Source organism: Coenobita brevimanus, chromosome 97 (assembly GCF_032717465.1).
Source record: "Coenobita brevimanus isolate Jiangsu-jjx chromosome 97, ASM3271746v2, whole genome shotgun sequence".
Lineage (NCBI taxonomy): Eukaryota > Metazoa > Arthropoda > Malacostraca > Decapoda > Coenobitidae > Coenobita > Coenobita brevimanus.
In genome coordinates, this window is record NC_137050.1 from 45,861,494 (window position 1) to 45,887,911 (window position 26,418).

Genomic DNA, 26,418 nt, shown 5'->3' on the forward strand with positions numbered 1-26,418 from the left:
TCTCCTAGATCTATCAATAGTGGTGTTCCTCAGGGCTCTGTCCTATCACCAACTCTCTTCCTTTTATTCATCAATGATCTTCTAAGCTGTACATCTAACCCTATCCACTCATACGCTGATGACTCCACCCTTCACCTTTCCATTCGGTTCCCGCAACACCCATCTCAACAGTTACTTCAAGAAACAAGGGATGAGGCTATGGCACACCTAATGTCTGACTTGGCTCGTATCGCTGACTGGGGTAAAAATAATATGGTTGTCTTTAATGCATCTAAGACTCAGTTCTTACACCTATCAACCTGACAAAATCTTCCACAGGTATACCCATTAATGTTTAATAATATTCAGCTTAATCCTGCATCATCCTTGAACATGCTTGGGGTTTCATTTACTCGGGACTTATCTTGGAAAGACCATATTACATCTCTTGTAAAATCTGCTTCCAAGAGATTGGGTGTGCTAAGCCGACTCCGCTCTTTCTTTACCCCTGCACAATTGTTGACTCTATACAGAGGTTTTATCCGCCCCTGTGTGGAGTACAACTCTCATGTGTGGGGAGGCTCCCCACATACAGCTCTTCTCAATAGGGTGGAGTCAAAGACTTTTCGTCTCATTAACTCTCCTCCTCTTACTGACTCCCTTCAACCTCTGTCTCTTCGCCGCACTGTTGCATCTTTATCTCTTTTCTATCGCTACTTTAATGGTCACTGCTCCTCTGAACTGTCTGCTTGCATTCCTCCACCTCTACGACGGGCGTGTAGCACCCGTCTGGCAGCAAACTCTCATCCCTTTTCTGTCCAACTCTCTAATGCAAGAGTTAACCGTTACTCCCAGTCTTTCATTTATGCAACAGGTCAGCTCTGGAACTGTCTCCCTCTATCTGTATTTCCTGCTGCCTATGATCTCCAGTCTTTCAAACGCAGTGTGTCCAGGCATCTCAAAATGATCGGATCTTGAATTTGGCTCTCTATTGTATTTTGTTTTTCTCTTGGAAGGAACTGTTACTGCGGGCCATGGCCTTTGGTTCCTTCTTCCTCGCATAAAAAAAAATAAAAAATAAAAATTGCTGAGGAAGGACGCTGCACACGCTGAGCCTCTCGCCAAATCACGCTAGGTGGAAATTCAGGAACTGGACAATGGCGGCGGCAGAAATTGGGCGTCGACTAAGGAAGGACACTGCCACACACGCTGCTAATCTGCTTCCACAGTGCTCAAATCTTGGCTGAGTTCAAATCGTGAGAAAGAGGCGAGTGTCGAGCCACACTTGCTAACGGCTAGAATGAGCGAAACACGCCCATAACAAATCGCTCAGTGGAGGTGCTAATGTCGTGCACAAAGACAATCACTTATGAAACAGTGAAAAATGGTTTTGAAAACACTCCCGATCGGGTGAATCAGTGGCGGTTGACTGAGTGATACATACTGGGATTCCACTAGAATTCGCGGTTTCCCACCAAAGTTTAATGTGACAAGTTTGTTTAGATATATGATCGCACCAACTCGTGACAGTAGATGAGGAAAGGGAGGCTGAGATTTTGGCGGATGGAAGGGCACAAGGAATAAATGTGTTGGGAGAGCTGAATGATTCTTTGATCACGAAGGAGGAAGTGCACAAGGCAATAAAGATGAAAACAGGGAAAGCTGCAGTTAGGGATGTGTGTGCTGTGGAATGCCTGAAAGGTGGTGGAGCGACTATTGTTGACTGGTTAGTAAGACTGTTGAATGTGTGCTTTGTGAAAAGTATAATCCCAGTTGAATGGGCAAGTGCTTGTGTGGTCCCATTGTATAAAGGTAAGGGTGATAAGTATGAATGTACTAGCGTTAGGGGTATAAGTGTGTTGAGTATTCCAGGTAAGGTGTACGGTACAGTGTCAATTAAGAGAGTTAGAGAGAGTACACGGGGAGTGACTGGTGATGAGGAGTGTGGCTTTAGGAGACGGAGGGGATGCATTGATCAGGTGTTTGCTGTGAGACAGGTGTGTGAAAAGTATTTAGCAAAAGGTAAGGATGTGTTTTGGGCGTTCATGGATTTAGAGGAAGCGTAAGATAGAATTGATAGGGAGGCTTTGTGGACTGTTTTAAGATTGTATGGACTTAATGGTAGATTCCTAAATGGAGTGAAAAGTTTTTATGTAAATAGTACAGCATGTGTAAGAGTGGTTTCCCGTGAGAGTGGGGCTGCGGCAGAGATGTGTGATGTCGCCTTGGTTGTTTAATTTTTATATGGATGGTGTTGTAAGGGAGGTGAATGCAAGAGTTTTAGGTGGAGGTCTGAGTCTGGTGAATGTTGATGGTAGAGAGTGGAATCTGAAGCAGCTGCTGTTTGCAGATGATACTGCACTGGTGGCTGATTCAGAGGAAAGATTGCGACAGTTGGTTGAGCAGTTTGGAAGGGTGTGTGAAAGGAGGAAATTGAGAGTAAATGAGAAGAAGAGTAAAGTGATGAAGTGTACTAGGTTGGTACATGGTAGGAGGATGAATATATTTTGAATGGTGAGTTGTTTCAGGACGTAGAGTGTTTTAAGAATTCAGGGTTACATATTGCTATAGATGGAAGAATAGATGCAGAAGTGAAGTTTAGAATGAATGAAGTAGGAAAGGTGCTAGGAGGAATGAAAAAAGTGTTTAGATGTCGTTTGCTTAGAATGGATGTAAAGAGAACGCTGTATGAGGGCGTTGTGGTACCGACTGCATTAAATGGGGCTGAAACATGGAGTATGGGTGTAGTAGTGAGGAAAAATTTGACTGTAATGGAGATGAGGTGTCTGTGGAGTATGTGTGGAGTGACGCATATGGATCGAGTGAGAAATGATGAAGTGTGAAGGAGAATTGGAGTTGTACTTGAATAGCTAATCGAGTTGAGCAGAGGGTGTTGCGATGGTTTGGGCATATGGAGAAAATGGATAATGAGCGATTGGTGAAAAAGATAACTATTGCAGATCTGATGTGAGAGGTGTATGGGTGAGAGGAAGAGCACGAATAGGATGGATGAACAGTGTGAAGAGAGCGTTGGATGCGAAAGGGATGTCTGTTGATCAAGGAAGAGTGGCTGTGCGTGACAGAAATAATTAAATTGGAGAGAAATTATGAATGAATAAATGATGATGCAACCCTGAGGGGATATTCTCCCGCATTTGTCTGATCAGCTGATCAGGTCAGGTGCGGGTAAGGGGATGGGTCTATTATGACGTGGCAGGGGTAAACCAGCACTGCTGTCGGGCCCTGCTGCAGATGTCACTGGTTGCACTGTGCAATTGACCCTAGTGCTGTGTGGTGCATTGAGGATTTGTCCCTTCTCCCCTTTGGGGCTAAGATGCGAATGAATGTGTTTGAGTGATTGAGTATATTGGAAGAGTGTTGTCCTGTTTCGGGTACCTCTCTTTGCTTGGGGGAAGAAGCCTAGGTATATAGATAGATATAGAGATTATTATTATTATTATTATTATTAATTTTATGATGTTGATAATGATGATGATGATGATGATATTATTATTTTTATTATTATTATTATTATTATTATTATTATTATTATTGTAGGTAAGAACAAGTGGGCGAAGTCAGCGAACAGTGTGCACTGATTGCTTGTGGGCGAAAAGTTAGCCTACAGTACAGTGTGCTTCCTGGTCAAGCCAGACCCAACCGTCATACTTTCGAGAGTATGATAACTTTCTTCCTAATAAAGCCAGGGAAGTTATTTTTTTCCCTAAATCCAATATCAATCAATTTAGTGTTGTATTTCATGATTCACAAAACTATTATCATACTCTGACGATGTGTAATTCGTAGTCATAATGAAAGCGGTTTCTATCTATCTATCTATATACCTAGGCTGCTTCCCCGAAGGAAAGGGAGGTCACCGAGACAGGACGACACACTCCCCATTACTCATCCATTCAAACACATTCATTCGCATCTTGGCCCCAAAGGGGAGAAGGAACAGATCCTCACCGCATCACACCGCACAAGGCTCAACTGTGAAGTGCAATTAGTGACATCCGCAGCATTCGGTTTCAGCTGCGTTAAAACTGTGTAAATCCCTATTATTCACATGTGATTCGTTTTTGCAGTTTTAGTCATTCTGAGGCTTCGTTTTTGTCAGCAGAGACGTCAGACAGTTAACCCTCTCGTCATCGATGATGCGTAGCGAGTCTTTTGGGCCTTTCCGTGACTATCTGCAATGACGCATTTTACGTCCTCAAATCACAAAAACTCACGTCAAAGTAAAAGTTTTCGGCCGATCTGTGTCATTTTTGGAAGCGTCCTAGTTCCCGTGCCTCTCGCCAAAAGTAATGACTAGGCAACCTCATGGCTCGAGACGCGCGGCAGCACGGGCGAGATGATTAGTAACATGTCAGCTGTCAGGCAGGAAGGTAGCGCGCGGCTGGGGATTTAAATTTTACTCTCTCTACCCCGTCCCGGGACTTGCGTCATATTTCACTGTATCAGTAGTGCTTGTGTGTCGTTTTTGGGCACTATTGTGATTAGATTTTGTGTTTGTAATAGAGAATTAGGTTTTGGTGAATCAATCATGCCCGTTATTCTACCGTTGGCCCAACGAAGATATTGGTAAGGCTACCCTGTTTATCGGCGTTTCCCATCAACTATGCTGCCTCTTCTCTGCACCGAATGTGAGTATTCAACATTTGAAAAACAGTGATAGTGATGCAGGTGAATGTAGTGTGCAACAGCGAGTGAGGAAAGACATGGTGAAACGTTTAGCTTAGCTGAGGGAGGCAGGAAACCGCTTGACAACACCGCTTTGTCAAGAACAGAATATTTTCCAAGGTGTGGATGAAGTCCTTGTTTTATGCTGATATATGGTGGATAGTGTTATTGTGCAATAGATAGGAGTATAGTGCAATGAGTGTACGTGATGAAATAATGGCTAGGGCAGGAGTCAGTTTCGCATTACAGCCAGGGCAAGCCGTTGTGAGTAAATACAGTAGGTTTTTATAGGAATATTTACTTTATCGTATTGTTATATTTATTCCGTATACTTTCTGTGTGAAATAAAGCATGAGTGTTATTGGTAGGTTTATCGTATGCTTGTGTGGATGAATGTAAACACTTCACCACATGATCATCAAAAAATATCGTCTGCGAAACCTTAGGTATCGCAGATGTGACATACAAAGCACGATCAGGAACTGTTGTGGTGAAAATATAATGAATGTTTCATAAAATGACGGATTTTATTATGTGTATTGTGAAAATATCATAAACACTGCAGTGTCTTCTCTGCTACACCTTATGGGACAGGTAAGTGTCACGTATATGTCTTTTGGTGAAATGTACTGTGTTTCCTATGTATTGATAAACTGGGCTATGTTTTATGTGAAAAGAAAGTGAAAAAGTGATGCACGTCCTCGTAAGGAACAATTGCATATATATATATATATATATATATATATATATATATATATATATATATATATATATCTTTTGGTGAAATGGACTGTGTTTCTGTCAGAATATTTACATATACATATATGTTGTTATTTACCTCAACACAAATGACAAGGAAATAAGTTCTGTTTCTGTTGCTAGCAACAGGTTTTATGTTCATGTGTGGTTCCAAGAGGACTAAAAACTAAAAAGAAGTAATTATATAAGATAGTTGTTTGTATAAAATCGAAGAAACCGTAGCTAGCAAGCATAAAACATGTTCGCGCGCTAAGGGAAAATACTGTAAGTCAGCGCGGCTGCTGGCAGTTCAGCGCAAGGCAAAATACACCATAGCTTATTGCAATTTTCTCGAGAACCATAAGGCCTAGGATTACCGTACTTGTCTTATATGAAAGCCAATGAAATTCTGCATTGGACAATGAAATAAAAACCTATTGCTCTCACTGAAAATTCTCCACAAAATCTCACCGATTATAAAAGTTGTACTCTGTCGAACCAGAGTTTTTACTTTATCGCTTATTACTCGAAGACCATACCTCGTATCAAACTGAGACACCCGGCATTCAAAAGCTAATAAAATTCTCTTTCGATTGATGGTATAACATGTAGAGATTGATTTGTAAACATTCGACTTATGATGTTGGGAAGTGAAATCGGCTTCACGAATATTTATTCTCAGCTTCCTAACTTCTTTTTTTTTTTTTTTTTTTTTTGCTTATCGTGTAGAACAAACATCGGCGAGTACCATATGTGGCTATGATGGGAAAATAAATATTTTTGGGTGGTGAAAATAAGCCGAGAATACACATTATTGGAGCGCGCGGCCGCGTGGGGGGGGGGGAGATTGTCACACCCGCGGAAACTTAAAAACTTATGTAAGAGCGAGGGGGTTAACATGAAAGATTTGATGTGTTTTAAGATGAATTTTTGTTTCCGATACACGATGGAAAAAAAAAAAAAATGAAAAATCCAAAAATCTCATGTCAAGGGTAACTCTTGTATGGTTAGCTGAGAATATGGGGAAAAAGAATTTCAAAAGCTCACTCGCTCATTATGCAGGGAAACGCGCTTCATAATAGATTTAGCAGCAGCAGCAGCAGCAGCAGCAGTAGTAGTAGTAGTAGTAGTAGTAGTAGTATTTACCAGACGTGATACCGAAGCTGGTATTGTTTTCAGTTTGTGTGTGTGTGTGTGTGTGTGTGTTCTTACCTAATTGTATCTTTACAGGAATGAGTCAGGGTCGTACTGTCCCGTGTCATATACCATTTTTATCGTACATATCCTTAAATTTGTGAATTGCTTTGGCACACACTATTTCATTCGCTAGTGCATTCCATTGATCAGTTGCTCTATTTTGGAAACTAAATTTCCTTACGTCTTTATCGTTTCTCATTTTATGCATTTTTTTTGCAGTGTCCTCTTGCTGATGCATCCCCATAGGTTATGTAATCATTTATGTCTATTTTCTCCTTCCTTGATATGCATTTATATAGCATAATCATGTCATCTCTTTTTCTTCTCTCCTGTAGTGTTGGTAGATTCAGTTTTTTTAGTCTTTCTTCGTAGCTTAGATCCCTTAAGCTTGGTACCCATCCTGTAGCGGCCCTTTGTACTTTTTCAATCTTATCTATGTGTTTTTTTGAGATGAGGACTCCAGACTACTGATGCATACTCCAGGATTGGTCTGATGAAAGATGTTATTATCTTTCTTAGCATGTCTTCATTTATGTACAAATGTGAACGCTATTCTCATACTTGCAAGCAGTGTACACATGTTCCGTACCTTCTTACTGATGTGGTCAACCGGAGATAGTCTGTTACTGATAATCACACCTAGATCCTTCTCTCTTTCTGATGTGTGTAGGGTTTTATTTCCTATGTTATAATCGCAATCACGTCTTTTTCCACTTTTACCAAACTTGATTACATGGCATTTATCCACATTGAATTCCATTTGCCATGTATTATTCCATTCATGAAGTTTATTTATTTCTTCTTGTAGCTCTTTACAAGAGTCTGTGTTAGTACTTCTCCTTCGTATTTTTGCATCATCAGCAAACATATTTAGATAGCTTTCATTTCCATTGTTGCTGTCTATATCATTTATATACATTAAAAACATGATCCGTGCCAGCACTGACCCCTGTGGAACTCTGCTAGTCACTTCTCTCCATGATGAGTAATGTCTCCTTAGTACTGTTCTCATTTCTCTTTTTCTGAGAAAATCTTGCGTCCAATAATACAGTTTGCCTCGGATTCCTCCTGGATGGTACAGTTTCCATAAAAGCCTTTGGTGCGGTACTCAGTCAAATGCTTTCTTGAAATCTAAATAGATACTGTCCACCCATCCTTCTCTTTTCTATAATATGTCTGTTACTCTGTCATAGTATCTCAACAGATTAGTAACACATGATTATCATTTTCTGAAACCAAACTGTGTTTCTGTTTTCATATTGTGTTCATCTAGACGATTTACCCAAGCTTTTCTTATCAGCTTTTCTAATACCTTGCTTACAACACTGCTTAGTATTACTGGTCGGTAGTTGAGTGGATTTTGTCTATTCCTTTCTTGAATAAGGGAACAATGTTTGCTTTCTTCCAAATATCAGGTAGTTTACCTTGTCTCAAGGATTTCTTGAAAATTAAAGATAATAGTTTACCTAACTCCTTTGCACATTCATGTAGCACCCAATATGAAATTTCATCAGGACCATTTGCTTTTCCTTTGTCTAATTTAGTTAACTCCTGTATTTCTTGGTTGATCACTACTTTTATTTATGATATCCTCCTCAAACTGTTTTTGGGCTTCCCTCCTTATTCTTGTATGATTTTCTTGCCTGTTTATAGTTGTTATATGCCCTTTGACCATTGTGTCTTCTGTATCTGTTCCACATCTCTTTTTTTCTTTTGATTTTTTACATTCGGTATTGAACCATTTCTTTATTTTCTTTTATGCTTCTTTGTGCTGTGGAATGTACTTCTGGACTCCTGTTTCATAACGTTCACAGAATTTTTTATATATAGCATTTAAATCTTGTCCTCTAAGGTCCTTTTCCCAGTCAATTTCTAAGACATACTTTTTTAGGTCATGATAGTTTCCCTTTTTATAGTTTAGGGTCTTTTTGTAACTTTCATTGCTGTTAACTATGTCGTATGCAATCCTGAAGTTGCAATTTAATACTGCATGGTCGCTTTTGCCGAATGGAGGGTGATATATTAAACTGTCAATATCGTTTTCTTGCCTAGTAAATGTAAGATCTAGCATTGAGGGTACATCGAATCCTCTTTTTCTGGTGCTTTCTCTTACATGTTGCGTTAGGAAAAACTCCTGCACAAGATCCAGGAGCTTTTGGTCCCAACAGCTTTCTTGGTTTATTATATCTAGAATATTCCAATATATATTTGTATTAAAATCTTCAGTTAGTATAATTCTTTCCGATTTCTCTTCCATTCTCTGAAGTAATGCCCTTAAACTCTGAATTGTACTCTCTGCCAGATCCTCATATTCGCCCATTCCCATGTGTTTGATCTGGGTGGCATGTACAAATTGGCTTCAGATGTATTGATTTCAACTGCAATCAGTTCTACTTGTGAGAGTATATCTAGTTCTATTTCTTTGACTTTTAGATTTTTCTGTTAATATTATAAATCCTCCTTCTTTTTTTAAGTTCTTATCTCTTCTCCATATATTGTATTCCTCTAAGTTTAGGATGTCATTTGATAGCCTTGGTGTTAATTTTGTTTCAGTTAGGCATTTTATATGTGGTTCATTTTCTCTTAACATAATCATTCATCTCTAATAATTTTGATACCAATCCATCCACATTTGAGTACATCAACTTAATCATCTTATTTATATACTTGTCATGACTTGGTTCTACTACCTTCCTCCTTCTTCTTCACTCCTGTTTATGTACCACTTTCGTACCTGCAATCCAATTACTTTGAAAAAAAAAATGTATTCATCTCCTCCTCTGATCTTCCCTCATGTTTTGTTTTTGCTTCCTCCCTCTTCTCTTTCAGTAATTCCAGTTCCTCTTGTGTTAGGCATCTTTTTATCCATACATTTTTGAACTCCTCTTTTTCCATAAGATTCCTTGCATTTTTTAGTATCTCCTCCACAGTGTTTACACTCTGGGAGGTTACCTTTAGGGGCATTGACTTGTTTTTCTTACATTTCCCTAACCTTTTATGTTCCTCTATGTCTTTACTACAGATTTTCTTTGATACTTCCTTCAATATGCTCATTACATTTGTCATCTCCTTTTTGTCTCTCGAGATCTTGTTTCTTACTTCTTCCACTTCTCTACCAGTGATCACTATAGATTTGTTGATATCTGCTGAATCCCTGACTAATTTAGGATTGTTCTGGAATATTCTTTTCACTTCCTTGTAATGTTTTTCTCTTCCACCCTTGTTTCCAAGTCTTTTTTTACTGTCACCATTTCAGTATAAGTGGTTTCCACATAATTTTTCTAGCTTTGCACAGCTTCATTCACCTGTGTTATCTTCTCAATATCACTGCTCTGATCTATCAGATTGCTTACTTGCCTAATTGTCTCTATCATTTTTTAACTCTTCCATAATACTTTCGTGGTTGACTACTGTACTTGCTATTTCACTAATTTTCCTCCTAAGTGAACCCACTTCTACTGTCAGCTCATCTGTTGTTGTGTCTTTCTTGTTGTCCCGCTTTCCTAATTTTTCTATTTCTTCCTTTTGCAAGTGCATCTGTTTCTTTATTTCATCAATCTTATTCTGAAACGCCATCTCTAGTCTGTTTACTCGTTCCACCGGTTTATTGTAAGTCTCCATTTCAACCAGTTCTTGGTAGAAATCATCATCCTGCTTTCTGCCTTTATTCTTTTCTTTCCAAATTTGCTTTACTAAAGTACTACGTGTGCAGTACTAAGTGTGTGTGTGTGTGTGTGTGTGTGTGTGTGTGTAAGTCCTTTTCTGATTTAATAAAAGTGATGGAGAGTTTGGGTAGTATGGAGGCGGTTGACCTGTTTTTATGAAATAAAAGTCAAAGGTCAGGGTTAGTAATCTATGCCAAATTATTCTCAACACTGCCAACCTTCAGAGTTTTAGTCCAATTTACCCGATGATTGAGGGAAAAGTTGAGACCATGGCATGTACGAAGAGTTTAAATTTTGTGGACAACGAAAAGTCAAAGTCCTGTGGCAAGGTCGAAATCTGACATTCTTGTCTGCATGAGGGAAAAAAATCTAACCGTTTTGGGGAAAGGTTAAATATTAATATAATCTGAGAACAAAAGGTTAAAGGTCAAGGTCTCATGGTAACGTCAACTTAAATGATTTTTATTCTTTTACGATCAAACTTTGTGGAATGCTTCAAAGTGTGGCAAGGAAAAATGGAGTCGATTTTAAGAACATTCAGTCAAAGGTCAGAGCAATGTGACTGTAAATGAATAAAAGCACTAATACTTTTTTGGTCTGATCTGACGGAAATGCATGGAAGGGGTATGGTTCACCCATTATTTATTTTTTATTTTTTAACAATGGTAAATGACAGGTAAAAGTCACATGGCAGGGTCAGCTTAAACAGTTTTGGTCTGATTTAGACCAAGCTTTGTCGAAGACTTCAAGATACTACAAGCTTGAATAAAGATTCGAGGTTGAAAACAGTCAAAGGTAGAAGGCAGACGGAAGAATCAGAATCCAAAGAGAATATACTGTTTTTTGACCTGATTTAGGCCAAAGTTGGTGGAAAGCTTAAGAGTTTTGTCGTATCCCTCACCTGGGGACAACTGATCTCATCACTGTTGTCGCCACAGTCGTTGTCACCGTCACACCTGTATGACTCCCTTATGCATCGGGTGTTGTTACACTTGAACTGGTAGTCGGCACACTGTCTCTGCGGATGGTAATATGGTAACACCTGAATACACACTCCCATGCATTTTGTACAGTAGTTTCATACAATGTATCTTTCAAAGACAAAACATTATTAATCCAACTACAAACATTTTTACAGACCATCAGTACCACTTTTAGCTTTACGTCGATCATATGTCTGATCTACGATGCTCTAGAGATAATTTAACTGAAATTAGTTTCATTTTTTTTACCTTGGCACGAATTAATTAATGAGAACCTAATCAGCTGAGGTAGGAAATTGTTGCGTAACTTCGCTATGACGCAAGTTTCTTTGAAAACTGCTATACGGATAACCAAGCTCTAGTCATTAGTGATAATACACAGTAAAAATGTGAACAAATATAATGACGTGAAGTTCATTGGTAAAAAAAATGCAATGCTGATTAAATAAGACAATAAAATAAGGTGTCACAAAACAGTAGTTAGTGATATAGCTATTAATGCAGCTTAATTTTTTTAGAATGTGTGTTCTGCATTTCCATTCCACCTGATAGATGACATTGTTTGCGTCAATATTCTTTGCTTGTTTCTGAAACCATACGTCAAAGATACAGCGGATCATAGTATTTTTGTTTTTTCTTAATAATTTCTGAAAATTTTGCAATCTATAAAATTACTGAAAAGTTTTCAATTTATGATATTATTCCTTCAATTTTCTCATCAGTTATTACTGCATATCTGAAGGAATACTGAGTGAGGGATAACCTTCCTCGCCTGTGATTTTTTTTGTCCAAATAGTTTGCATCATGAGCATCATTGCAAATACTCACCTTAACATGTCTGGAGGGGAGGCTTGTAAAACGTTATTCTGATTGAGGGTTTGTATTGCCCTGCGCGTGAATTGAGTTTGTGGGTATTTCTTCATTGCAAGTGTTAGAGTGTGTGAAGGTAGGTTTTGTTGAAGCGGGTTTGGTAATCTTTTATTATTTATTTAGGTATTTATTTATTATATGTTGCCTTTATGTGCCCCGTTGAGTTGGCATGCTCTCTCGTCTGCTCTGTGTTAGCAAAGGCATCGCAAAAAAACTGTGTGATTCTCACATCAAGATATTTTCCTACAGATAAGACTTTACATTCAATCTGTATGTGTTTAAATTACCCCGCTGGTTCCTCGCCGACAATGACATTTTACTGGTTAAATAATAACTGAACTTGGTTTTTATTTCAAATCAGAAATGATCCAAACACGGGGAAATATTTGACTGAATGTATAAACAATATATTTTGCCGAATCTGGAAAGTTTCGTCTTCTTTGCCAAAGTAATGCATGGTGCAATCTGAATTTTTTTTGTCTCATGCATCATTCTGAGACGTCAGTGGTGATGCAATCATTACTCAGGTTACATCACTGAACATTTTGCAATATATAAACATGAAAATCAAATGGTATCCTTCTCACTTGTATTATAATAGTTTTATTTTGCAAAAGGACATATTTCTGTCCAGCCAAAGTTAACAGTGATACCTCGTATTTGTGCGAGCAAGACAGATAATTCCTGCTACACTAGTTTTTGTGTGCGATATGACAATTGCGTCACAAAATTTCAGTATTAATGCTGTGGTTAGGAATGCCTACCAACTGTATTTTGGCTGCAAAACTGAAGATCAACACAAGAGCTGGGCTCCACATATCTTCTGCAACACTTGTGCAACAAAACCTCCGCAGTGATTAATCAAGAAAAGGAAATCTATGACGTTTACTCTACCAATGATTTGGAGAGAGCCAATAGATCATAACAGCAATTGGAACTTTTGTATGGTGTCCCCCGTCTGGGGTGGTTTGTCAAAGAAGAAAAAATGATCTCTACACTATCTAAACATTCCAGCAGCTATTTACCCAGTACCCAAAGGAGATGGTCTGCCTGTTCCTAAAGCACTAGAATTCTTCTCTTTTGAATCAGATGAGGAAGAGATGAACTACAAAACATCTAGTTCTGAACCATCAAGGTCAATTGACCCAGATTTTGACCCATCCTCTTTCCACTGAACCATATTTCCAACACAAGGTGGACTTAATGATCTTGTGAGGGGTTTGGAACTGCCCATGAGTAAGGTAGAGTTCTTGGACTCCAGACTACAACAATGGAATTTCCTGGCAAGTGATGTTCGAATTTCCATGTTCCGTGACCATGAAACTAATCTAGTCCAGTTCTTCTTCATGGAAGGTGATCTTGTAGCCTGCAATAGCATTTATACTCAGATGGAAGAACTCATCATCGTTAATAATCCACGTGAATGGAGACTTTTCAGGAATTCATAAAAAGTTTTAAACCTGCTTTCGTGCAAATTGGCGATGTTCTGCCATCCTTTGCTGCTGGTCATGCAGTACATATGAAAAAAACTTATGACATGACACAGCTTCTTTGGTGTATAAAGTATGACCAACATCAGTGGCAGCTTTCTGGTAATTTGAAGGTTATTGTCATTTTTCTTGGTGTGTAGAGTGGATATACAAAGTATGGCTGTTTTCTCTGTGAATGGGATAGTCAGGCAAGAAAGCCTTACTGCATCAAGAGATATCGATGGCTTCAACAGTCATTGGAGGTGGGGAGAAAAAAAAAAATTCACCATTCACCAGTTGTGGACTCAAGCAATATTTTGTGTCCACCCTTGCAGATCAAGCTAGGTCTGATGAAGGATTTTATCAAAACAATAGACGAAACCTATGAGGCCTCCAATTATCTTTGTGAGAAATTCCCCAAGTTAAATCACGCGAAAATAAACGAAAGTGTTTTGTTGTTCCTCATATATTTGTAAACCTCTTCTAGATGATTTATTTGACAATGCACCGTGTGGAAACTAAAGGGATGATTGGAAAACCATCAAGCTTGTAGTAACAAGAGCGATTTCACTAGGCCATTGCAGCAACTAAGAAACGGTATCATGGCAAATGGAACCCATCAGCGCTGAAACACAGTCACCAGGGATGTTCCAGTTCATGAATATAAAAGACAAGCCCATAAGCGAAGTTCAGAAGCTGATTAACAAGAGATATATGTTCTGATATACATTATGTGACTTATATGCATGGCATGATCTTGAATTTGGCTCTCTCTTGTATTTTATTTTTCTCTTGGATGGAACAGTTATTGCGGGCTCGTGGCCTTTGGTTCCTTCATCCTAGCATTAACAAAATAATCCTAGCACAAACAGATGGAAATACATTGGGTTGTAATGGATGATTACCAATGTGCTGTCGGCGGCATTATGTATATACATGTAAATTTAAAAATACATAAATAAATCAGTAAGTAAAAAAATATAATAAAAACACTAGCCAGTCAGCTGCTTTTATTGTCATATTTGAATTCGGCACAATAAAATCCACAACAAGCGGCAAATTTTATCTCCGAAGCAGACAGCTTTTAAAAATATCTGGACAAGTGTAATCATTCCAAGATGAAGGTCACACGAGAAAGTAAAAACTTCCGTCTTTATACCAGTTATTACCAGTTGATTATGCGTAGGTTTTGTGCTTCATGAGTGCTCCTTTTCCTTGCACTCACATTCACAGAGTGTGAGCGGATGTTATGCTTTGACCAGTGTCTGTTTATAGCCTATATCATTTTTCTTTTTCTGTCTGAATTTGTGTAAACAATACAACTCAGACAATTTGTATTCAATTTGCGAAACTTCGTGGAAGGGTAGAGAGACAGCCAGTGTGGAGACCTGTTGTATTTTAGAACAGTAGGTCAATGATAAAAGCTACGGAGCTAAATCATACGGTGACCTAGTAACCTCAGCTAAAACAGGTTTCATCCAGTTTCGACAATTCTCTGGGAAATACGTGACTAAGGTAAGTATAAAGAACAATCAGTCACAGGTGACGGGATCAGGGCAAGAACAAACTTCAACACTTGTTTGTGTAAACAAAATTACTTGATCTATAATGATCTTGGTGGAAAGGTTGAGCCTTTGAAGGGAATAAAGTCAGCTATTGATTTCTTGAACAATAAGTCTAAAGTCAAGATTATAGAGCAAGGTCAGCTTAGATTTAACCCAATTTAGATTAAACATTATGTATATATTGACAATAATGTTAGAGTCAACGTTCTCGATTTTGAGAACAACCAAAGTATAAGAGCCAGGTCAGATCCTTAGATAACAAGGAAAACTTAGCTCAATTTTGATCTGATAAAAAACATGATTGGTGGAAGATTAAGGGTCAGGAAACGACGAAGACATTAAATTTTGAGATAAATCATTCAGATGTCAAGGTCACATGGTAAAGGCAAAGTCCGACTCCGACTGTCTGTGTATAAGGAAAATAAAAAGTTAAGAACCCATTTGCATTAATCTCGGTGGATGAGTTAGGGATACCCGATTACCTGTTCTGTTGATTTGTAGAACAATTGTTCAAAGGACAAGATTACATGGTATAGTCAATGTAAACCATTTTTATCCAAGTACACTTAACGTCGTGAAAGGGTTCAGGTAAAACAAGAATACAGAGATTCGAATTGGAGAAAAATGAGTAACAAATGAAGTTTACAGAGGAAAGTCAACGGCCATTGTCAATGAGCATGTCATCTCAGTTTTGATAATCTTTGAACCACAGTAGGTAGAAGAGTTAATGATTCGGGAACAATGAGGTAAGCTGATTTCATTATAATCTATCTACAATCAGGGTCACAGGGCAAAATCATTTACTCGGCTCCAGTATATTTAGGAGTGTTGCTTTCTCTGAGATTTTCCATTTTCTTGGTTTGGACAGTTGGTTATCATACAGTGACATGACAAAAAGCAGTTTCACTCAACTGGACTTTACTGTCTACATTCCCGTAGATCTTTTGATAACCTATGAGTAGTATACGAGTATATAAAGGTGTGCGTTTTCGTACACTGAAGAACGAGGGTTCGCTCCCCGCCAGGGTAATAAACTTTGGGAGCGTTCTTCTGGCCACGTACTGCATTGACGGACACAAGGGGTGCTGTGGTTGAACCAGTGTCGCATACTTAATTTTGCTTGCACCCAGTCGGCTTGCGCGGGCCGATTACACTTGGTTCACAGACTACACACACATCCAAAGCCACTCCAGCACAACAATTACACTTACACGCACTTCTCACCCTACATACAACCTCTACTAGACAGCCTAAGCAACTTGGTAGAGATACAGTGGCCGTATCATCCCCATTTCGGTAGGGATAGGCCAGTCCTGCAGTGAACAGTCAAACGGGTGACGATACAGGAGTATCTTACTTTATGGACAAGAGTCTTGGTACAGCACAGTGACCATGGAAAATAAATTCTTGGTGTTTGAAAACAAAGCACTTAGAAGAATATTAGGAGTTAAGTGGTGGGAAAGGATACCAAATAGTAGAATTAGAGAAATAACGGGAGTGCAGCCTGTCGATGAATATGTTAGGTTCTCACGATGGAAGTGGCTAGGACATGTGTATAGGAGACAGGGAATAGTACGAGGTACACCAGGGTGGGTGGCACTTGGTAGGAGAGGTAGAGGAAGGCCAAAAGAGACGTGGGTGAGGACAATGAGACGGGAAGCTGGAGATGAGTGTTGGGGAGATCTTGAGGAGTTAGCACAAGATAGGATGTGGTGGTGTGAGTTCATCGAGGCCCTATGCATCCCCGAGGGTGCCACATGAAATGATTGATTGATTGATTGATTGATTGATATATATATATATATATATATATATATATATATATATATATATATATATATATATATATATATATATATATATATATATATATATATATATATTCACAGACAGATAGATAGACAAATATAGATATTCTCTCTCTCTCTCTCTCTCTCTGTATAAGAATTCCTCGTTGGATGACAATCCTTCTGACAAGTTTTGTTAACTTTGATGAAAAGTGTTGAAGTTACTTTCTTTACACACACACACACACACACACACACACACACACACACACACACACACACACACACACACACACACACACACACACACACACACACACACCAGCAGCAGCGAGTGTAAAAGCATTCTGAGATGATTTGGCCATATGTAACAAATATGGAATGAATGAATGACAAGGAGAGAGTACGTGAAAGAGATGGTGGTAGGAGGAGAGGAAGACGAAGAATGGGATGGAGAGATTGACTACAGATGTATGTGAAAGAGGGAGATGTAAGGTGGAGAGATGGCAGCCAGGAATCAGTGGATCGTGTGATATGAAGGCACAGCTGAAGATAACGTGAAACGTCTTAATAAAAAATAAAGGAACGGAAAGTCAGCTCGTCTTATCATTCAGTGCTTTTTTACTCCATCACGAGCGTAGGAGATCGGTGTTAGACTTTTCAGTCCCGACACCTAAGGCGAAAGAGCCCAACCACACTCGTCCCAGAGTGACGTTAAGGAAAGAAATAACCTCAGTATTTTCCTTGCATGTAAAAGCCTTACAGATCCATTCAGTTGGAGTGCCTTAACCCAACAGACCACAAGGCATCATTACCGGTATGCTTCCGTCCACTTACAGTGGATTAAGTGATCGGTCCGTCGGTGGATGGGTGGGTGGGTGTGTGCGTGCGTGCATGAGTGCTTAGGTCTGTGCGTTTGTAACACTCTCATGTGTGCGGTATCTTCTGAACCCAGCAACTGATTTCCACGAAGCTTTTCCGAGTGATGCAGTATGAGGACATGATACTGATTAGGTCGGTCATACTGGTGTGGGTGCGACATCTTCTGAACCTCACGATAGATTTCGACCAATCTTTTGTCAATAATACAATGTCAGAGTAAAATACAGCGTCTGACTCTGTAATGGATTTGGAAATTAACGCTTTAAAAGAACCGATGATCACGCAAGAAAAATAAATTTACAGGACTAATGATCTCTCTGATCAGCGAAGAAACATCATATGCTGATAACTCCGGTATTGAACAGACTTAGAGATTTTGTCATGATTTTTTGTAATGCACTTTGGCTTCGAATATTTCACTTGGCCATTGGGAAGGACTTTGTAGGATGATAATTATGGTCACAGACTATCACGTCATCGAGCTTCAGTACACATGAACAACTTACCAGTAATCCCATGACACGTTCATAAATCAGCTCCAGATCATATATGCATTGTAGGCCAACGAACAGACACACACACACACACACACACACACACACACACACACACACACACACATATATATATATATATATATATATATATATATATATATATATATATATATATATATATATATATATATATATATATATATATATATATATATATATATATATATATATATATATATATATATATATATATATATATATATATATATATATATATATATTTTCTCATGTTATATATATATATATATATATATTTTCTCATGTTCAGTGAAATAGATACTACGGCATGTTGTCGCGCAGTGACGTAGCCGTATGTTCCTGAACACTAGCAATGCCACAGTTTCTAAGGCGAAGGCTTTATCTTTAATCACATCAGGTTGTGAAACTTTCACGCTTACTACTTCCGTCAGTACAACGTCTATATAGGATGCACAGTTTATTGGGTGGCTGCAGAAACTTTTATAATTGACTACCAGGGGTGCCCGTCATTGCCATGCCAAAAAGGCGAACACCCTAATCTTGTTTGTTCTAGTTCAGTCTTTATACTGCAGAAAGATCATGCACCTCATATGCTTTTGAAGGGGGATTATAAGAGGTCCAGGAACTTCTATTTCAGCTTCCACAGACTAACGCATAGTGTTTATGCGCACTTGTTTAGTATTACCTGTGACCACAAATGACCTCCGACCAGTGACCTCAAATGACCTCGGAGGTCAGCGTCAATCTCACATAGCCTATGTCCGAACTGGAGGTAATGTGAGTCTCCCTGCCAAGAATTGGGCTGCATTGCTAACCTGTGTTGCCCTGGCCAAAATGGTGAACAATCTACCGGTGACCTCAAATGACCCAGATCTGACTTTGACCCCCCTAAAACCATACTTGGGTCACCTTGATTCAGAATATATGTGGGTTTATGGGTCTCTGGCTCTTGGTTTTTATTGTGATTGAAAGAGAAACAAACAAAATGGCTCTTTTATATACATAGATTTACCACGTATGAAAACAGGAATATTGTCCCTACTTTTATCTTCGTCATGGTTTACTTACAAAGGTACCGCGATTACATTTTTCTTATCTCGTTGCAGCAGTTATATTGGATATCAAAAACTGTATACTATTTAGATATATGTTTCTTAGTTGTTGAAGAAATGTCTAGACTCTCTTTCCACTAGACAGGGCAAGCTGCTGATTTTCCTCTAGACTGGTATAAAATAGTGGTCAATAATTTTTCATAACGTTCACTGTTCTGCAGCACTCACCTGGGAACAGTTGACCTCATCACTGTAGTCGCCACAGTCGTTGTCACCGTCACACCTGTATGACTCCCTGACGCATCGGTTGTTGTCACACTTAAACTGGTCATCGCCACATTCTCTCTGTGGATGATAACAATGTAACACGTAACTGTATGCAGGCCTATCCTCTGACCAATAGTTCATATACCATATCTTTCAAAAAGTGTCCTGTCTGAACCACCCTGCAAGCATATCTAAGGAGCACCAATTGCACATCTCATTTTATATTAAACACATATCTCTTTCACGACGACCCGCAAACTATTTAACATCCATCCATCCATCATCCAGTCCTGTGTTGCCCATGAGGAGGGTAGCATCCCGGGGCTAGGCAAGTTGGCCTTGACATTTAAGATGAGAGTGACCAGCCTCACTCATCCCTGAGTGGTATTACTTGAGCAATAAACCCCTGCACCGGCTCAATCCGATTGGAGCGCCTTAATTACCCACTAAACCAACAGGCGTCATAATTTGGTGTTATAGTTACCATCCAGAGTAGTCAATGGTTTTCTGGTGTACAGGAATCCATTTGACTTGTCACTCAGTGGAAAGTCACCCATAGGCAGAAGAAAGAGGAAACAATGAAGGAAAGATAAACAGAACAGGGAGTCTAAAGTCACCTGTGGGCTGAAGGAAGAGGAAAAAATGAAGGAAATAAAGACAATAGAGGAAGGACAGGCACCCAAAGCGGCACTACATCTCGTGAGTGGATGGTGAGCGCGTCCACCTACCGCCAACCTACGTGCTCACCGTGGGGAAATACGAAATATAGCATTCTAAAGGTAAAATATTAGTTTGAAACATTAAATCTGAAACAAATTTAGCATCGTTATAGTAGAATTGGATATTAACAGTTACAGCTTACTCATTAAGTATAGAAACTAATAAATGGGACTGGAACAATAAGAATTATGTTAAAATGATTCGTGCTTTGAATGATTTTTTTGCTGTTTTATACAAGTGGGAAAGAACTGTCGTTTGCTTTTTAGTGTATTAGACTGGAAATTATTCCTTTGCCAGGAAAAGCTACAACTACTATACAAGTCTTTGAACCATTAGTATGTTGTGACTTTTAATAAATTCTTTGTGCAACTGTGTATCTCTTAATTAATATAGACTGTATTATAGCTATTTCTCCATATCGTGTTTAGCTTACAAGAATCTCTCAAAATTTATGCTTATTCAACCCATGCTCGAAAAGTTGGGATAATGAACAAAGCTTTGAAACAGACTGACAAACATATTGGTTTAATTATATGCAGTACTCAGTATACCAGAAATTAAAGTATATCTCCACTTTAGAAAGCATTCAGCTTCTAAAAATAAACATTGATTTGACAGTATTTTTTTTTTTTTTTCAATTAGGCAGTATCCTGTACATAAATCTTTGTTCACACTCGAAAACATCGAATTTGCACTTGGATCTATAGCCTTCCCTGGACATCTTACATATTTGCACATTGGACCTATGTTGCTGTCTGGGCCAGTTTTCCCAGGAACACAGTCATTTTCACTTCTTGAACTCTTCCCACCGTAGACCCAGTTCATTCCCTGGCCCTATTTTCCCACTAACCACCCACCCACCCAACCACCCCAAACACCCTGACCACGCACATGCATATCTTGATTTCCCGTCCCATTCATTCCACACTACTTAGACAACTTAGACACCTGTCCTCCAAACTATCCCTACAGACCAACCATATTCCACCCCACTCTCTTGGCTCTGCGTGCTCCCACATCCGCTTCACCCATCCAGCATCTTACTTATTCTGCCCATCCTACTCCACCTCCAATACCCACTCCACCATGCTCAACCAACCACAACATTTACCCTCACCAGTTCACCCATCCGTCCAATCACCCATCCCATTCTCACAGCCAGCAATCTACCTACTCGAGCACATAGTTCTACCATAATGACTGGTAAGTATCCATCCCTTCTCTCACAGACAGGCATGCATGTGTATATCAAACTGGTGCTCGGGTATGCACCGAGAGATTAACTGGTGGAAAAATGTGTCCCCTTCCCAGCCACAGTATGAATCTTCCTCGATCAGCTTAAGATATCTCAGTCTTTTCCTGCTTCTCTTTTCCTCATATAACCCTAATACATTGAATTCCCCTTCATAACAAATCTTCGTTGCTTTTATTCATTTGGTAAAGTTCATAATGTGGCTACAAGCAGAACACAACATCTAACTACCCGAGTATATCTAACTGCAGTTATCGGTCCTTGTAGTGGACAGAGAGGCTATGATGGAGAAAAGCAAACTTTATGTATCAGCTGGTATAATATGTTTATCCAACTTTATTATTTTATCGTCTTCTTTCCTACATATTCTTAACTCACCAAAACATAATGTGGTAATAACTTTGCCAAGTACATTTTATGTTAGAAGTAAACAGTTTATGACTAAATTTATTATTTGCTGCTTTAACTACTACATTTCACCAAAAGAGAGTTCAGTAATTGTCTTTAATCGTCCATAACATACTAAAACTCACCGTTGTACAGTTCCTTTCATCACTGTTGTCACCGCAGTCGTTGTCACCGTCACACTGATAGCCCGAACGAATGCATTTGTTGTTTTCACAATGGAATCGGCCAGCAGCACACTGTAGGTGACGACATTATATTAATTGTCAAAATTTATACTACTAACAGAGGCACTCGGCGTTCCCCGTGTAATATCTATGATCGCGCATACAGGCATTGCCTGGTACCCTGGATGGCCAAAACCCGTGTGGAAGATCCCCTGGTTTCCCATTTTACCCACAGAACCTTTATTCCTCCTTGGGTTTATTTCCCCGTGGATTTATTCCTACCACAGACCTGTTTTCCCACTACACTCCCATCAACCACCCCTGCCCACCCACCTCACCAATCTGTCCTGCCATCCGACTCATAATACTCATAGCTACATGGTTGTAGAAGAAAAAGCTATATGGTAATTGAGTCCCAGGTTTTCAGTGCGCTCAACTGATTTTTTTTTTTTTTTCTAATTAGTTCAGCTCTTTGGTGTCAGGTCTGCCAGTACTATCTATGAACCTATGTATAGCCCGACGCCTTAATCCCATAAGACGTGGCCACAAAGAATTCGCCGTCATGTTATCCTGTCCCCTGCCATTACACTGTCCTCACCCCAACTCACACACACCCTCTCTCATAAACCTGTCTACTCCATCCCTCCATTTCATCCTCGGTCTCTCCCTCCCTCTCCCACCCTCCACTTCGCTCACATACACTCTCCTCGTTAGTCTCGCGCTCTCCGTCAACTCTTTATGGCCAAACCACCTCATTGTATTGCTGCTAACGCTCTTCATAACATCCACATCAACACGACGATGCTCCTTCACTTGCTAATTTGTTTATCTTTTCATGTAACTCCAAATGATCCTCTCAAATAACTCGTTCCCCCTGGTCTTCCTCTTGACTTCTGTCCTTTCAACAATGTCCAAGCTTCGCTTCTATACGTGAGTTGACATCACAGTACTATAAGGCAGCGACTTCTTTACTTCCATGCCTGATTCCCTATTTATTATCACTGCTGTCAAAGAACCAGCAACCTTTCTTTCCTTTTGTAGCTTTTCGAGCAATTCACCCTCTAAACTTCCATCCTTACTCATAACACTACACAAGTGCTTAAACACATCCACAGTTTCTATTTCCTCACCATCCATCCTCACGGTGTGTTCAGTGACTTCATTTCTCTCTTAGACCATAACTTTACTTTTCAATGCATTCATCATTAGATTCCGTTTCTTACAGACTCTCCCAAACTCCTTCGCCAAACCTTCCAACTCCCCTTTGTCTTTCCTTAAGTCATCATCATCATCCAATCCTATATCGCCCCATGAGCAGCGTAGGAGGCCGGGGCTAGGCAGGTTGGTCCTAACATTGAAGATGAGAGTGACCAGTCTCACTCATCCCTGAGTGGCATTGCGTGACCAATAAACCCTAACAATCCTTTGGATATATAAACCTTCACCAGCTCAATCCGATTGGAGCGCCGTAATTACTCACTAAACCACCAGGCGCCCAATTTGGTTATATGGTTACCACCCAGCGTAGTAAATGGTTTCCTGGTGTACATGAAACCATTTGGCTTGTCACTCAGCGTACAGCCACCCACAGGCAGAAGGAAGAGAAAATAATGACAGAAAGAGAGACAGAAGAGTGAACATAAAGTCACCGTTGGCAGAAGCACTAGTACAGAATGAAGGAATGAAAGACAGATAGCCTACAGCATTATCTGCAAACAACAGAACAGGAAGTTTGCAAACGCTGCCCTCTCCCATTATGGCCGCTCCAATACACCATTGGTAATATCCACCATTAAACTCGTCGTAAAAGGTTACATCTAATAGAGCTGTTGAGAAAGATCCACATGGATAGTCCTCGATTTCCATAGAAGACAGACAGACAAGCGGACAGACAGAAATTCTTTCTCGTGTATATGTATATGTATATATGTAGATACACTGTATAGATAGATGTATAGAGAGAGAGCCTGATAGATAAACAGAAAGATATGAGTTAAAAGATAGATAGGCAGATAAATATACAATGTCCACAGTGTATGTTGAAACTCAATGAATTAAGGGAAAATACAAAAAAAAAAAAAAGTGGAAAGAGATAAAAGTGAAGAAATGAGAAAGATAAAGAACGCTTAGAGGGGATACAAAGGAATATTAAGTAATTTGATGTCAGTCATCTCGTAATCACTCTGGTCTTCTTATTAAAAAAAAAAAAAAAAAACGCCAAGCCCAAAGAAAGGAATGGATTTACATAGGGTGCTGGTATTTATCCCTTCATTTATTTGTATGTGTTTAAAACCTTGACAATCTTACCTACAAAATATACCATTTCTAGTGCACATGAACTGTATTTTATCACCCCGAAAATACACACACCTTCCACATGCATACTTTGCCAATATGGATAATGATGCTGGTTACCCATTCCCCCGAGGATAAGGTTCGGTCCTGGGGGTTTCCCGCTAATTGTTGACTGTTACAGTTACATTTATATTGGCAAAGGGATTGGTGGCGGTGGACAGTGGTAATTTAGACGGAAGAAAATCAGTGAAATCGAGGTAACAAGAAATTGATAAAGTATATACGAAGAAAAGAAAGTAAGTATGAATGAAAATTAAAAAATAGATGTGAAAATGAGATAGGGTGGAGGTGGGATAAAGAAATAGATTCCCGTATACTCATGACTTGTACATTACATTCACAACAACACTGCTTCCAAAACTGGCCTCTTGGCCTGATGATGGGCACGGCATATTTCTCAGGGGAGCAATGATCTTGTATTAAGTACTTGGATTGACTGGCGAGAGAACTTAATTTTTAATATATTTTTTCGAGGCATTATTTGTGAGAAACTCGTCAAACATCTTGGAGAGAATAAATGAAGGCAATGCAAAATGAATTCCTAGAATTTTGAAGTGACTAGTTTGACGTAGAACAATCGGAGAGATCAAGGCGAAGTTTGGGGTATGAATGAGAACCAGCAGTCCACTGGCTTCTTGTTTGTTTCCCCTTGGTGTTGTCTACCTGTCTGTTCATGGTATTTTTCTAATCTGTTAAGCTTCAAACTGAAATATGTATTGTCATTTCCATATGGAAAATAATCTCTTGTTTGTCCTTCCTGTTTCTCGACCAGCTGGTAGCAAGAATGCATTTTCACCAGAAATACTGAATTTCCAGTTTACTTTCTAATTCTTGTTTGACGTGCACAGTATGTAAATGTTTATTCAAGTACGACAGTTGTTAAAATTTTAAATCAAATAAACCCATCTAAGCAGAGATCCTCTGCCTCTTCAAATGGAGATGGAGACGGGGCTATGCATGCTCTCGTATTTTGTCATGGTTACCACAGAACTGAAATGTTTGGATTCTGTTTGTCTATAAGAAAAGGTTCATCGTAAAAATAAGGCAGTTGTATCTGCAAAAACACACCAGTCGTGTCTCTGGGCCAAAAAGGCGAGCACTCGAACCCTATTTGTTCTGGTTCAATATTTCATTCTACTCCAGAAAGACCATGTAACTTTTACGCTCCTGAAGAGGGATTATAAGAGGTCCAGGAACTTACTGTTTTAACTTTTGCAGAATAACACACACTATTTGTGCACATATGTTTTCTATTATTGGTAACCTCAAATGACCTTGGAAGTCAACCTCACGTAGCTTATATCCCAAATGGATACACAGAGAGAGAGAGAGAGAGAGAGAGAGAGAGAGAGAGAGAGAGAGAGAGAGAGAGAGAGAGAGAGGTACATGTTTTGATACTGACATAATTACGTGGGTGAAAACAGATCAGCAATGGAGAGTAAATAAATTCGACATAAAGGCAGAAGGTGATACAGGAGGTTAATTATTTTCTATAACCAATTACATATATACTTTTCGAGATAAGAGTTCTCTACAAGTCAGACTGGTTAGTAAACTTCCTTCTGTAATATGAAGCCTCTCAAATATTACTATTATTGTTAAGCATGCTTCTTCCTATCAAAGAATTATGTAAGTGCACGTAGTAAAATGTGGTTTGCCCTAATAATAGTAGTAGCAACCCGTAAGTAAATGGGGAAAATTTAGGTCTTCAGTCAGTCTCTTGCTGACCTGGATATAGGATTTTCAGAATAACAAAAACCGTCCTTATTTTCAATAAACTTACCGTTGAGCAGTTTCTCTCATCACTATAGTCACCGCAGTCGTTGTCACTGTCACATTTATA

At 39.2% G+C, this 26,418-nt stretch overlaps 1 protein-coding gene across 1 annotated transcript in view; it reads right to left on the reverse strand.

Moving 5' to 3' along the window:
- The window catches only part of LOC145413687 (uncharacterized), a 247,632-nt gene that overhangs the window by 132,766 nt on the left and 88,448 nt on the right, over nucleotides 1-26,418 (reverse strand). Inside the window, exons 4-6 of the mRNA XM_080283342.1 lie at nucleotides 22,182-22,292; nucleotides 19,638-19,754; nucleotides 11,167-11,283 (exon numbers count right to left, since the gene is read on the reverse strand). Coding sequence (XP_080139468.1) covers nucleotides 11,167-11,283; nucleotides 19,638-19,754; nucleotides 22,182-22,292 — 345 coding nt within the window. The remainder of the gene's footprint in view (nucleotides 1-11,166; nucleotides 11,284-19,637; nucleotides 19,755-22,181; nucleotides 22,293-26,418) is intronic.